This window comes from Lactuca serriola, chromosome 4 (genome assembly GCF_051521515.1).
Source record: "Lactuca serriola cultivar US96UC23 chromosome 4, Lser_US96UC23_V15, whole genome shotgun sequence".
NCBI classification, from domain to species: domain Eukaryota; kingdom Viridiplantae; phylum Streptophyta; class Magnoliopsida; order Asterales; family Asteraceae; genus Lactuca; species Lactuca serriola.
In genome coordinates, this window is record NC_136411.1 from 24,214,806 (window position 1) to 24,228,986 (window position 14,181).

The 14,181-nt window shown below is 36.3% G+C and overlaps 1 protein-coding gene across 1 annotated transcript; it reads left to right on the plus strand.

The window, feature by feature from the left end:
* Positions 1–11,266: 11,266 nt before the first annotated feature.
* On the plus strand, positions 11,267–13,620 carry LOC145101208 (uncharacterized). Its single transcript, XM_079038386.1, has 2 exons — positions 11,267–12,505; positions 12,623–13,620. The coding sequence occupies exons 1-2, from the start codon at positions 11,304–11,306 to the stop codon at positions 13,395–13,397; spliced, it is 1,977 nt and encodes a 658-aa protein (XP_078894512.1). The 5' UTR covers positions 11,267–11,303; the 3' UTR covers positions 13,398–13,620.
* Positions 13,621–14,181: the final 561 nt, after the last annotated feature.

The following is a 14,181-nucleotide window of genomic DNA, read 5'->3' on the forward strand; positions in this document are numbered from 1 at the left end:
TAAAGTCGGGATATCAAAATAATGATTACAAAATAATGACAAAATGCTTGTATTAACGCTGAAGCGTTCCATCCTCAAAAGCTGGTAGTCACTGATTTCTATTGATTACCTAAGAAAACAAGTAAATTTTGATAGAGTGTCAACAATTAAGTTGGTGAGTTCATAAGCTTTTGTATGAAGAGTTGAAATCTGTTATTTGTGAATGTAGTGTTTGTTCAAGAAAAATCCAATATTTTCCTTATAAAATGTTGTGTAGTCTTAAGACCCAAAGACTGAAATGCACAAGTATTTTCCATACTTATGATGGTACATGAACTTCTTTTAAATAAATAAAACCCTTCTTAAAATAATAAGTCCCGTAAACTATATGTGTCGTTATCTCCCTGTGTGAGTAGTTATAACCATACTATGAAATAATAGACCTGCTGCGACGTTCTTCGGGCGTCAGAATGTTATGACATTTGTCACCCCTGACCTGCCGGCTGAGCTGTTGCAAGCAGCTTGGGTGTGGGTTGTCAAATCCCAATATAGATCTATATACAACTATCACGCTCTCCCTACAAGATACGCTGGTTATAACTTACAAGAATTTTAACCCGTACTCTAAGAGTACAATGAAGTAGTGTCTCATAATTTACGTTAACGAGTTTAAATGTAGAGTGAATGAAAAACCTTTTTTGTAGTGTAACTAAACCCCTTTTTGTAGTGTATTTGTAGTGTAAGGAACCATAAACTATACATATTATAGTTTATTATACATGGTTGTAGTGAATGAAAGCCCTTTTTGTAGAGTAAACAGAGTACTTTTCATAGTGAGTTTGTAGTGTGTAAGTACCATAAACTATACCTATTATAGTTTATTACATATGTTATTAGTAAATGGAAATCTTATCATGAATGACTATTTCTGTTTGTGATATTAAACTAACAAGAAATACATTCAACACATAGAAATTTTATTACTATACACTTTGCTCAACATGTTACAAAGTGTTAATAAATTGAAAGCCGTTTAACTAGTTTTAACTTTCCGGTACTGTTTTTAGAAAATCACAAAAAAATCATACAAAGTCGAAATCTGATTCCGTAAACTCTGAGAGTTCAAGAAATGTTTCTAGTTTATTCATAATTTTTATTATGATTTTTAGTGGTCTCAACTAGTGCAAAAATGCCCATATTCACAGACTGGTCCGAGTTCGTTTTCGAAATGATAGACAGTTTTGTAAAAATCACCATAAATTGTAGAAAAATCGTATAAGGATGTGCAAGTAGTCATTAGAAAGGTATTAACCTGAAACATTTGTACCTTGTACAGTTTTGAAAAATAAAAAGTTTAAGATGTTCAAAACAGTCCGTGAATGAGGCCCAACTTTTCTGTTGAAGCCTGTTGGTTGAGTTATAATGTATTTTAGTGTTGTAACTTGTATTCTCCCTCTTAAAACTTGAGTAAAGCATGAAAATATAGGGATATGAACTCACCTTGAGTTATTTTCTGAGATGGATGTAGAAGAAAAGAGGTTTCCAAGTCAAGAACACTTGGAGAATGCTTGTGGATTTAAAGATCTAAGAACAAATATGACGATATTTGTATAAGAAATCTATGATTTGAGTGAAGGAGTGTGAAATATTCAAGAGTGGAGATGAAGAACTTACCAACAATGGAGGAAGAGCTCATGACTTCCTGGAGTTCTTGGTTCCAGGGAGGAAAAATTTAGAAGGAAAGAGAAAGAGTATTTGTTTTAAGAATGTGGTGAATGATTCTTTTGGGGAGTGAGTGTGATATAGATCTTTTAGGTGGATTTAGTATAAGTAAGTCAAATGGAGTGTTGGAAGATGCATAAAAGGACTGTGATTTGATGTGGTAAGGAGTGAATAGTGACATAAAGTGGGTATGGTGTCATAACTTCTTGGAAAAGTCAATTAACCCTTAAATAATGTCTTGTACAAAAGATATTATTTACGGTAAATATTTCCCCAAATTATGATTAAAATATGAATCTATGGGGTCTTATATGTCAAAATATGAGTTTGAGTGAAAATCCCCCGTCAAAATCATCAAAAATGGGCTTAAAACGTGAAAGTGGTAAAAAACCAGGACCAAGAGGCGAACTTGCAAAGTTTTGGGGGTCAGGACCGAAGGTTCGGTCCAAGAAGGGTTGAAAACCGAAAGTAGGTTGATCCGAGCTGAAGGAGTGTTCAGTTGCGAGGCTAGGGACCGAAGGTGGTAGAACCGAAGCGAGATGAACCGAGAAGCTGGGAACCGACCAAAGGTAAGGTGGGCTGAAAGGGGGGGGGGGTGTTTCGGTCTTAAAGAGGGGTTCGGTTCTAAGGGAGGGTTCAGTCCTATAAGAGGGTTCGGCCCTATAAGGCTGTTTTTCAAATAATCTTCCCGTTTCAAGTGGTTTTTGACTAAGTTAAGGGTCGGGATGCCCTGAGTAATTATAAAAAAAGTGAAAAGTGATTTTGAAGGAGATTTGGGAGATAGAGAGATAGAGCGAGAGAGATTGAGAGAGGCTTTATTTGTGACCTTTGTTAGTGTTTAGCCTCTTAATGCAAGGTTTGTAAACCCCGTTAAGCCTCGTTATGAATGTTATACGCCCCCGAAGGGTATGTAATAGTGTTTAATGAGTCGTTACAACACTTACCCTGTTTAGGGTTTAGATTTTCTGAACATATGTAACCTCTAAATGATACTTTGTATTAACATAGAGAATTGTTCACTAGTATTTTTAGAGTAAGCCCTAACATATAAGAGCTAGTTGAGTGGACTGGTTTGACTTGTTGACTTTATTTGACTTTGACTTAACCATAAATTGACGGTTGTCACAATAAGTCATTGGATATTATACCAAAAATGACAAATTAATAAATTATAGTCTAAAATTATGTATAAACTCTAAACTACACGTTTAAAAACTACATGCTAATCCGACTTCAAACGAATTAGATATGCGTATTCTAAAATTTTCACAAAATACAAAAAAAGACTAAAAATAATAAATTTTCAACTTTGATATCCCGCATTTGGGGAAGTATAAATCAATGAATATGAAACCAAAAATGACAAAATTATAGTAAAAAATTATGTACAAACTCTAACTACACGTTGGAGAAAACTACATGCTAATTTGACTTCAATGAATTAGATTTGTATGTTTTAAAATTTTCATAGAATACAAAAAAGATGAAAAAAATAAAATTTTCAGCTTTGATATTCTGAATTTATGTATCTATAAGTCAATGAATATGAAACTAAAAATGAAAAAAAATTATAGTCTAAAGTCATGTACAAACTTTAAACTACACCATGGAAAAAAAACCACAAGCTAATCTAACTTCAAACAAATGAGATATGCATGTTTTAAACTTTTCATAGAAATCGGTTCCCATCTCAAACCTGGTTTACCTGGAACCGAAACCCGGATTACCCGGAATCTGGATAAAACCATTCTTTAAACCCGCAACTCGGACCATTATACATATTTTACTTATAACGGTTCCAGTTCCGGTATGATTTTCTTGTTTTAAATTCCATCCCTACAAAAAACAGAGAACTGGCCCGAACCCAATAACTTAGTCCCGATCCAGATGTTTAAATGCTTACCCCTACAATACCTTACCAGCAACCTACACCTGATTAGTTTGAAAACACCATTCAAACCTTTTAGAGTATCCGGTGTAGTCAACGGCCGAAGCCGTTATGGTGACGTGGATGAACAACAATGTCGTTTTAATGACCAAACACCGCCCCTATGTCGTTTTTGCGCGTTATCAGGCCTCCCATTGCCATGGTAACAAATGGGTAACACCTATTTTTGAAGAGAAAATGGTCATATGATCGTTTGGGAACGGTCACAAAGTAATTTTTTTTTTCCAATTTACCTGACATAAAATACATACATACACCCATTCTTTTTACATACATCATTCTTCTCTTTCTCATTTTATACAAAAATCAACCACATTTTCTTTCAACCAAGCTATGGAGAAAATCCCGAATACCCCTCTACTAAACACAAATACATCCGCTCTGATGGGGTTCGCACCATACGAGAGCTATATGAACATACTCAACACTCAAAACTCACCCCAAATACCATTTCAAGGAAACTTTTTAATCCCAACTCACCCCAATGCAATTTCCTACATCGCCTTACATGCAAAAAAACCCCAAACCTTCAACAAAACCTTTACAATCCTTTTACTTCCATGTCACAAACAACCACACACCCACCACCCACACAACCAACGTAAGATACAATTGCTGAAACACAAGCGAGAGGTAGTCGGAAAATTAAAGGGAAAAGGAAACAGAAAAGGGAAAATGATTGCGGAAACTAAAGAAGAAGCTCCACTATGGTTATAACGCCCGTAGATCCGGGCTAGTTAATTTATAGACAATAAGTGTTGAAAATGAGTTTTCGATAGAAGATTATTTAGAATAAATAATCTTAACTAAGTTATAATATATGTCACAAGGGTTCCATACATGTAAAGAACGTTGAAATCTGAGTTATAACGAAGAAGTTATGACCCGTCGAAGTTTTACGGCAAAACCGACACGACACCGCGTAAGGTAAAAAGTGAACTTTTGATAAACTACTTTTTAGCCTTAGAGATCTAAATGAAAGTTTTAGTATACGTCAAACCGAGATAGTGCGTAAAAAGAACACCCAAATCTGACTTCGTATGAGGAAGTTATGATTTTTCTAAGATTTGGCATAGAAGTGCACAACCTGAAATTCAAATTTTAGATTGATCGATTTTTGGACAACGCACCTAAATGAGAATTTAAGATCTCACTAATAATAACTCAATGATAAAAATACATACGAAAACGGAGTCCGTATGTAGAAGTTATGAATTCTACATGGTCATTTAACAGTGTAATCTTCTCATACTGTTAAATTTAAATCCGGCCTAGAATTAGCCGGTGGAATCAAAATGAGAGTTGTAGATCTTGTCAATACCTACGCATGGATATAAAGAACGTCAAAAATGGAGCTTGTATGGGAAATTTAAGGGGTTTAGAAGTCGGGAGTGTGCTGCTGCGAAGGGGGTGACGTGGCGCAATCTGAGCCATTGCTTTCTCCCCAAGTCTTGCCACCAAATGGTGACATGTGGTACCCAACTCAACGAGTTGATCAGATTTCCAGCCTATAAATAGAGGTACGGGGCAGCCTTATTTCTCACACTAATTCCCATCTCTTTCTATATATATATATATATATATATATATATATATATATATATATATATATATATATATCCCTCTCTCTCTACACTCTTTAACACCCCCCCAACCCCCCAAAGCCTAGGGTACCTCCCTAGAACGAGAAGGAAGCCCCGGAGATCCCTACGGCTCCGAGAAAAAGAGCTTTTCGGCTCAGAAGCTCTACTCCAGCGAAGCCCGGTTTTTAATAAAAACCCGTTGTAAGTGAGATACGCCTACCATACTTTAAATATAACTTATATTTAAATATAATATCGTTATTATGAACCTATAAATAAGGTTTTTCAATGATTCAAAGTCGTTATACTTATTGATCTACTTACGGGAGAGGTGTCTAGATTGGTTACGTTGGGTTTGGTTGTTGGATTTCAGAAAAACTATATGCCGAAATGGTCCTGCCTCCCAGTTGTCTTGCCTAGCTGATCCTTACTTGATAGATCATGAAGTATTCTCTGAGTTAATGATGAATCTAGACTAATAAATAGCCGTAATAAATATTAGACTAAAATTTAGCGATAATAATGCTATGTTTTGTCAAAGGAAATAGAATTGTTAGAAGCAAAGTGTTGCCCGAGTTTGGAATCATCACTTTAACAAGCGAGTGCATAATCCCTTTGTCACACCCCCAAACCAAAGATGGCGGAAACGTTTGGGGGTGGAGGACTTCATGTATAGTATCGCAGCAACGAGTATAATAGTGATCAAAGTAAATACAACCATCATAAATATAATCGAGAAAGTTACATGATTTCATGAGTTACATGTTTCAAAATCAATCACAATATAATGATAAAATGTTTTGTCTAACGCCAAAGCGTTCCATCCTTAAAAGCTGGTAGACACCTGTTTCTATTGATTACCTGAGAATACAAGTAAATTTTGAAAGAGTGTCAACGATTACGTTGGTGAGTGCATAAGCTTTTGTTTATAAATTTGAAAACCACTCTTTGTAAATGTAGTGTATGCACAAGAAAAATCCAATATTTTACTTATTAAATGAGTTGCAATCTTAAGACCCAAAGACCGAAATGTGCAAGTATTTTCCATACTTATAATAGTGTAAGCAGTTTTATAATCATAAAACCCATTAGAATGTAGATATCAAACTATGTGTGTCATTATCTCCCTAAGTGATTTATTATAACCATATTGATTAACAGAGTAACCTGTTACGACGTTCTTCAGGATTCAGAATGTTATGACATTTGTCACCCCAGACCTGCCGATTTAGCTGTTGCATGCAACTAAGGCGTGGGTTATCAATCCCAATATAGATCTATATACAAGTATCACACTCTCCCTACAAGAGACTCTGGTTATAACTATAGGATTTTAACCATCACTCTAAGAGTACAAAGAAGTAGTGCCTCACAATCAGATTTAATGAGTTTACGTGTAGTGTAATTGAAAATCCTTTTGTAGTAGGAATATAACCTTCCTTAGTAAGTTCATAGAGTTGATGTAACATAAACTATACCTATTATAGCTTATCACATATGTTTGTGGTAAATGATATCTCTTATGAAGAATGCGTATTGTTTCAGAAATGTACATAACAAATAACACAAGTCAATATGTAGTCATCATTTATAAACACTTTGCTTAACAATTACAAAGTGTTAGTAAACTTGTAAGCTAGTTGTAACTGGTTTTACTTTTTGTCACTGTTTTTGTAAAAATCACAGAAAAATCATCTTGAGTCGAAAACTAATCCGTGAACTCTGAAAGTTCATAAAATGTGTCTAGTATGATCACAATTTTTTAATATGATTTTTAATGATTCCTAACTAGTGTAAAATTGACCATTTTCACCGACTGTTTCGAATTCTTTGCTGTAGTGATAGACAGTTTTATAAAAATCACCATAAAATGTAGAAAAATCGTATGAACATGTGAAAGTAGTCATTTGAAAGGTATAAACCTGAAATATTTTCATACTAAACGGTTTTGAAAGTTATGGAGTTTAAGATGATCAAAACAGTTCAAGATTGAACTATAATTTTTCTGTTGAAAGTTGTCATTTGAGTTTAAGCATGTTTTGATGTTGTAACTTGTATTCTCCCCCATAAAACTAGAAGAAAACATGAAAAGGTGGGGTATGAACTCACCTTGAGTGATTATATGAGATGGATGGTTGAAGGAATAGAGGTTTCCAAGCCAAGAACACTTGGAGAATGCTTAAGGGTTTGAAGATCCTAAGAACAAATATGAAGATATTTGTATAAGAATTCCATGTTTTGAGTGAAGAAATGTAGTATGTTTATGAGTAACGGTGAAGAACTTACCGAAAGTGAGGGAAGAATTCGTGACCTCCTGGGAGTTTTGAGTTCCAGAGAGAAGAATAGAGTAGGAGAGGGAGAAGATGTTTGCCTTTGGATAAAGGTAAGTGAGACTCTTGGGAATTGTTGAGAATAAGATCTCTTGAGTAATGTTAAGAATAAGATATCTTGGGTGGATTTGGTTAAGTCAATCTAATGGAGTGTGGGGGTGAGTTAAAAAAGGACAACGATTTGACTAGGTAAGGTGAAAATAGTGACATAAAGTGGATGATTACCTTATGAATAAAATAATGAGTCTTAGACATTATTCATAAAAATGTGATATAACTCTTCATGTTTGGCATGAATTAGGAGTTTAGAGGGTTTGAGTCATGAGAAATATGAGTTTGAGGGTGTTCCTGACGTCAAATACTCCTAAAATTGCTAAAATGTCTGAAATGGTCAAAATTCAAAATGGGGTCCGGACTTGTGAGGGTTCCGGAGTCAAGAAGCCACTTCCGGAGCCAAAATACGAGTTCTGAAGTTGGCCTTCATGTTCCGGAGTCAATCAGCAACATCCGAAGTCGCTTTACCTTCCGAGATGCAAAGCTTTCGGCGTGCGAGACTTTCTGAGGCGAGATCTTCCGGAGCTGCGTGACTTTTCGGAGCGAGAAGGGTTTCCGGAGTAGGCGAAATTTCCCGGTTCTTCTTAGATGGTCCAAAGTCAACCCACAATCCGGAGTCAGAAGGCATTCCAGGCTAAGAGGGTTCCGGACCAAGAGGAGAGGCTCCAAAATTGAGTAGTGTATTGCGAATTGAGCTTGTTCTTATGGGTTTTCTCCATCCGTTTTGGGCTGTTTTCAACATAGGAATGGTTAGGATGATATCGGTGATTATGAAAAAGTTTTGAGAGAGATTTAGGAGAGAGAGATAGAATGAGAGAGATTTAGAGAGGCTTTACCGGTGGCCTTCATTAGTGTTTGGCCTCATAAGGAAAGGTTCTTAAACCCCATTATGTCTTGTTAAGAGTGTTTTGCACCCCCAAAGGGTATTTAATAGGGCTTTATATAGTCATTACATCACTTGCCCTGGTAGGGTTTGGAATTTCTGAACATTTGAAACTTCTGAGTGATACTTTATATTATGATAGAAATTTGTACATTAGAAACATAGAATATACCCTATCATACAAGCACTAAATGAGTTTACCGGTTTGACCTGTTGACTTTGACTTGACTAGAATTTGACAGTTGTCACACCCTTTCGTGAACATGAATTTAATACAAGTATTGAATAATGTATTAAATGTTTGTTGGTGTGTAAAATATTTGATATTGCCTGAAATACGTGTTAAAGAACATACCTGATAATATTTGACGGTTTAGGATACAAAGTGAGTAAACCTAAATTAATTATGAGGAACATTGGGTAATATCTCTTTATGAGAACGAGTGAGATATACACGAATAAAAGAACTTTAGAATATGTCATTGATCCGGGAGCATGGATTAGACATAGTTATTGTCCCTAGTCCGAGAGTATGGATTGGACATAGTCATTTGTCATTAATCCGGGAGTATGGATTAAGACATAGTCAGTTGTCCTTAGTCCGGGAGTATGGATATGACATAATTATTTGTCATTAATCCAGGAGTATGGATTTAGACATAGACATTTGTCCCTAGTCCGAGAGTATGGAATGGACACAATCATTAATCCGAGAGCATGGATTAGATCCGAGAGTATGGATTAACTAAAAGGTAAAATTTATGGTCCAAGAGTATGGATAGTGTCGTTAGGAGGATCAACGAGGTGGGGGAAAGAGTTGCTTATATATATATATATATATATATATATATATATATATATATATATATATATATATATATATATATATATATATGGTGAAATTGTATATTTTGTGAGTTTTAAATTATATATATGATATAACATTGTGGGATTGAAATCCCATGTACTCACCAGGTTTCCCAACCTGACCCACTCAAGTTTATTTGTATCATATGTGTCAATACGGAGCTACTTTACACTGAGAGATCTAAAAGAGATGTAGATCACTAGTGTAAAAGAATGTAAGGTCTGTTTATGCTTTTGTTTCTGTATTGACGATGACATCCCAAAGTTTTAAAAGAAATAAAATGCATTTCTTCGGAAATGCTTTGATAATACATTTATCATGTTTTTCTGGTAACAAATTCCGCAACATTTTTGTTAAAAGGGTACTCTGATTTTTATAAAGCATAAACAAAATCGGTCTTTTTTGGCCGTGAAAAATAGTGATGTCACAATGATGGACACCGGAGGAGTGCGTGTTGGCGATGGTGTTGTGTAGGACTTCAAAAAATCTAACTATTGGAAATGATTTGAGGAGAGTTGGTTTTTAGGAAGTTGTGCTTGGAAAATTTCGCACAAATTTTGCAGAAAGAGGGGGCATATCGCAACAACGATATGCTTAGTATCAAGTGGACTGCAATTAATCGGAAGCGGACCAAGTTTAATTCGATACACAACAAACTTTCTTCGCAAAAACAAAGTGGTGCGAAAGATTTCAATTTTTTTAGAGCCGTGATAGAGCAATATCACGTCAAAATGGATTATGTTTTTCATACAACAAAATTTAGGACGTTGTGAGAGCAGATCCAAAATGGCTTAAGACGCCAACATCGGCGGAGGTACAATCAAAGATGTCTCGCAATTCTAATTCGCTTGACGTTTTCGATGCACGAATTAACATCGGTCTCAACACCGACACAAATAACATCCCGAAGACATTAAAGAGATCTACCCCCGCCACACACGTCGACCGGCCGAGCGCGACAAAGCGAAACCCGCTTAACGACACGCAGACGAAGCCAAGAGAAGGGCATAAGAGTTGGCAGAAATGAAAGAAAAGTTCGACCAACACAATCTACTTGCAAAACAAAAGGTTGAAGTGTTACGTGAACACTTGGAGTTCCTTCGTAAGCAAGCGGGGGAAAATCAAATAACGAATGATTTAACGATTCTTCAGACTAGCGAAAAGAATATGGGACCATGTCAAGTGTAAGTGTTACGAAAGATAAATGAGAGGATCGAGAAAAAATATTTGGATGACTACTTTATTGTATCGTATTTATGTTTTTAAATTAGGACTATAGTTTCTTTTGCATTCAATGTTTTTTATATATATTTTTTATTTTTATGTAATGTTATTTTTAGTTTTTAAATGTTATGGTTAATTTAGGATTTAATTAAATTACATGTCTTATTTTTTTATATATAAATAATACAAAGTGAATAATTATTTTTTTGGAAAAACAATAAATAAATAAACAATAAATAAATTGAAAAAAGAAAAAAAAAAAAAAGAAATGATAACATGCGAAATTGAGAGTGTTATAAATAATTATTTATTTTTTCATTTAACCTTATAACACCATAAATGATATGAGATATGAAGAGATTTTTTTAAATGTAGTAATATGCGATGTTGCTACACCAACTGATCTTAAACATTATGCGATTAAAAAAACAAGCAAAGCACTACTCTTGATACCTTATTTATTGTAAAAATTGTACATAGATATTTATTTGATCTAACAACATTTATATTTTATTCACAGAGAAAAACTATAAAAACATTTACAAAAAGTTTAAAGCATATGTAAAATTGTAAATTGTCAAAAAGTTTTAAGAACAAAAATATATTTGTAAATAGTAAATAAAGTTAAAGTAAAGGTGTATCCAGCTGGAGAACTATAAGAGCATCCACCTTCCAACAAGACCCATTCCTCCTCAAAATTCTGTAAAAAGGAATGGAGCAAACCGCTGCTCCACCACAACCACCGCCTCTCTCCGCCACCACCGCTGCCACAACGGCAACCATCAACACCACTACCACTACTACACACCCGGACTCCGTAGAGACTTCCCCTCGTTCCCGCAACAATGATTGTTGGGCAGAAGAAAATTCGCTATACCCATCTAATAATGGTTCTACGGCTGCGGCGGCGCCGGGTGGGTCTGCTAAGCTCCGGTTGATGTGCAGCTACGGCGGCCACATAGTTCCTCGCCCTCACGACAAGACCTTGTGTTACGTCGGCGGAGATACACGCATCGTTGTCGTAGACCGCCACACTACTCTTTCAGACCTCACTCACCGTCTTGCCAAAACCCTCCTCCGATCCTCTATCTCATCCACGACAGCATCATTTACACTTAAATACCAACTACCTTCTGAAGACCTTGATTCATTGATCTCCGTTACCACCGATGAAGACTTGGAAAACATGATCGACGAATATGAGAGACTGAACTCGTCTACCGACGTTAACAAATCTTCACGGCTCCGATTGTTCTTGTTTCCGTCTAAACCAGAATCCGTTTCCTCAATCGGATCGCTTCTAGAGAGCACCAATAAATCAGAAGATTGGTTCCTCAACGCGCTCAACGGTACATCTTCGATGTTTTCCGATACTTCATCCGTGAATTGCTTGTTAGGTCTTGAAGATGACGTTTCGATCCCGGAGAAGAAGGATGCTAATCACAAAGGTGTGATCGGTAAGCATTTGAGAGGAAATAATTCGGTTCAGGATATTCAATCGGTGCCTGACTCTCCGATGTTGGAAACGTCATCATCGTTCGGGTCAGCCTCGTCATCCCCGTCACTGGCTAACTTGCCGCCGGTTAGAGTAAACGTGGATGATCAACAGAAGGTTGGAGGAGGAATCGAGGAGCAGTTTTCTCATATGAGTATACATCAACAGCAAATCAAACATCAAGAGGATGTGAGTTTGCTGACTGCGCCGGCACCGGCTCCGGTGGTGATTACCGGTGCGCCTATAATTTCCAAGGTCGCGATCACCGATAATCAGAATCGTGTGTTATCAGAAGATGAGAAATCAGAGCAGGGGTTTCAATTGGCCTATCGCAAGCAGCAGCAACAACAACAACAACAGCAACATCAGCATAAACAATCCATAGCTTTTGATTTGCCTTCCCCGGGTTCGGTTTCAAGGTATCTCAAAGACCTCCCACTTTCTTCTTACTTGTATGCAAATGCATGCTAGATGTTTGCTAAAATGCCAAGGTGTGTTTTTGTTCTGAATAAAGTTTATATTGCCATAAATTGCAGTGATGGCAGTATAACACGAAGAACCCCGCCTGTGGTTTATCAAGATCCAGTTTCACAAACCCAATTTTCTACCAATAGCAACAACAACAACAGAGCTTCTGAACACATTCCAAGCAATATTCATGATCAAAACACAAGAATTCAGATTCAAGATTCTGCTTATTTAATCTCAACTCCAACAACACCAACTCAAGTTGATCAACATCAACAGCATCCCCAATTGCACCACCATCCACAGTTCATTCATACTGCTATTCCACCACCACAGTACATCCAGCACCACCAATACCCATCCGGGGCAGTTCCGATGGGATCTTACTACCAGATGTACCCATCTCATTCCCAGGGCCAACATCATGCTCCTCGCCCACTTGATCAGCATAATTTTGTGTATTATATGCCTCCTCCTAATAATCAAGTCCCACCACCTCCATCTAGTTTATTCACCGGAGCAAGAACTGTCCAACCTGCAACTAAAACTGAATCTCCGGCAGCCATGTACAGAACAGCAAGCTCAGGACCAGGTCAACAGCAACGTCAGCTTCAGCCTCAGCCTCAATATGTTGGGTACCCTACCCCTGGAGGTAATTTTGGTTATGAGTTTACTGATCCTTCAAAACATGTATACTATGCAACACCTCAATCTGCTTCTCCTTCTGCTTCTGCTGCACAATATCAAACCATGGTCTCAAGTTTGTCTGTTCCTTCTCCTGTTGAAGCTGCTGCTTCTCATCTTCAGACAGATAATAATTTGAGAACAACATCACAGCCTTGAGCCCTTGACAGGTGAAAATTTTGCAGCCAATTGTGTCTTGTTCTATTTTATTCTTATATTTATATTTTTATCTTTTGCATTGGTATTGGTTTGTGGTATGTATTTGTGATTCTTGTTAAAAAACAAAAAAAAAAAAGCTTGATTTTTTTATTCTTAGTGTATGTGTAATGCTATAATATTATATCAGTCGATTGAATTGTTAATATATCAAAGTTTTACCTTACCTTGAGTCCTTGAGTGGGTGGCTATGCCTATATATTATATTCTTGTCTAGCAAGTGGCATGGTATTTGTTCCTATATTCTCAAATGGCATCATCCTCATCATCATCATACAACAACTAACCTGATCTTCATGTAAAGATATTCTTCACATTAATTCTTCTTCTTATTATTAGCATATAGAGTAGTAGTGTTTCTCATTTTGACTTTCTTGAAAGTGGTGCATCAGCCTATAGGCTATAGTATAAAGCAATTCTTTCCCATTCCATTGTGAAAAGAATAATGATTGTTTGATTGATTTATTTTAACCGAAGGGGTAAAACTTAAAAGAAAACAGTTGGCATTGCAAAAAAGAAGAGCCTGTGTACAAAATGGAAGGCCTAAGTAAAGTAATAGAATTACTAGAAGAATGTTTGGTGTAAATGGTTTTGGTTTGTGTTTAGTTGTTTCCCTACCTACATGTATTATTGTCCTCGGATCACATGATCATTAATGGGCATTGGCCATTGGTGAATCAAACACCAAAAAGTGAAGCATGATTTAGGTCAAACTTGAAAATCTTCT

Excerpts from the sequence above, each read along its gene's own strand:
- LOC145101208 (XM_079038386.1), top strand. The coding sequence starts at position 11,304 with ATGGAGCAAACCGCTGCTCCACCACAACCACCGCCTCTCTCCGCCACC. Across the intron at positions 12,506-12,622 it reads TCCCCGGGTTCGGTTTCAAG|TGATGGCAGTATAACACGAA; the intron begins GTATCTCAAAGA and ends CATAAATTGCAG.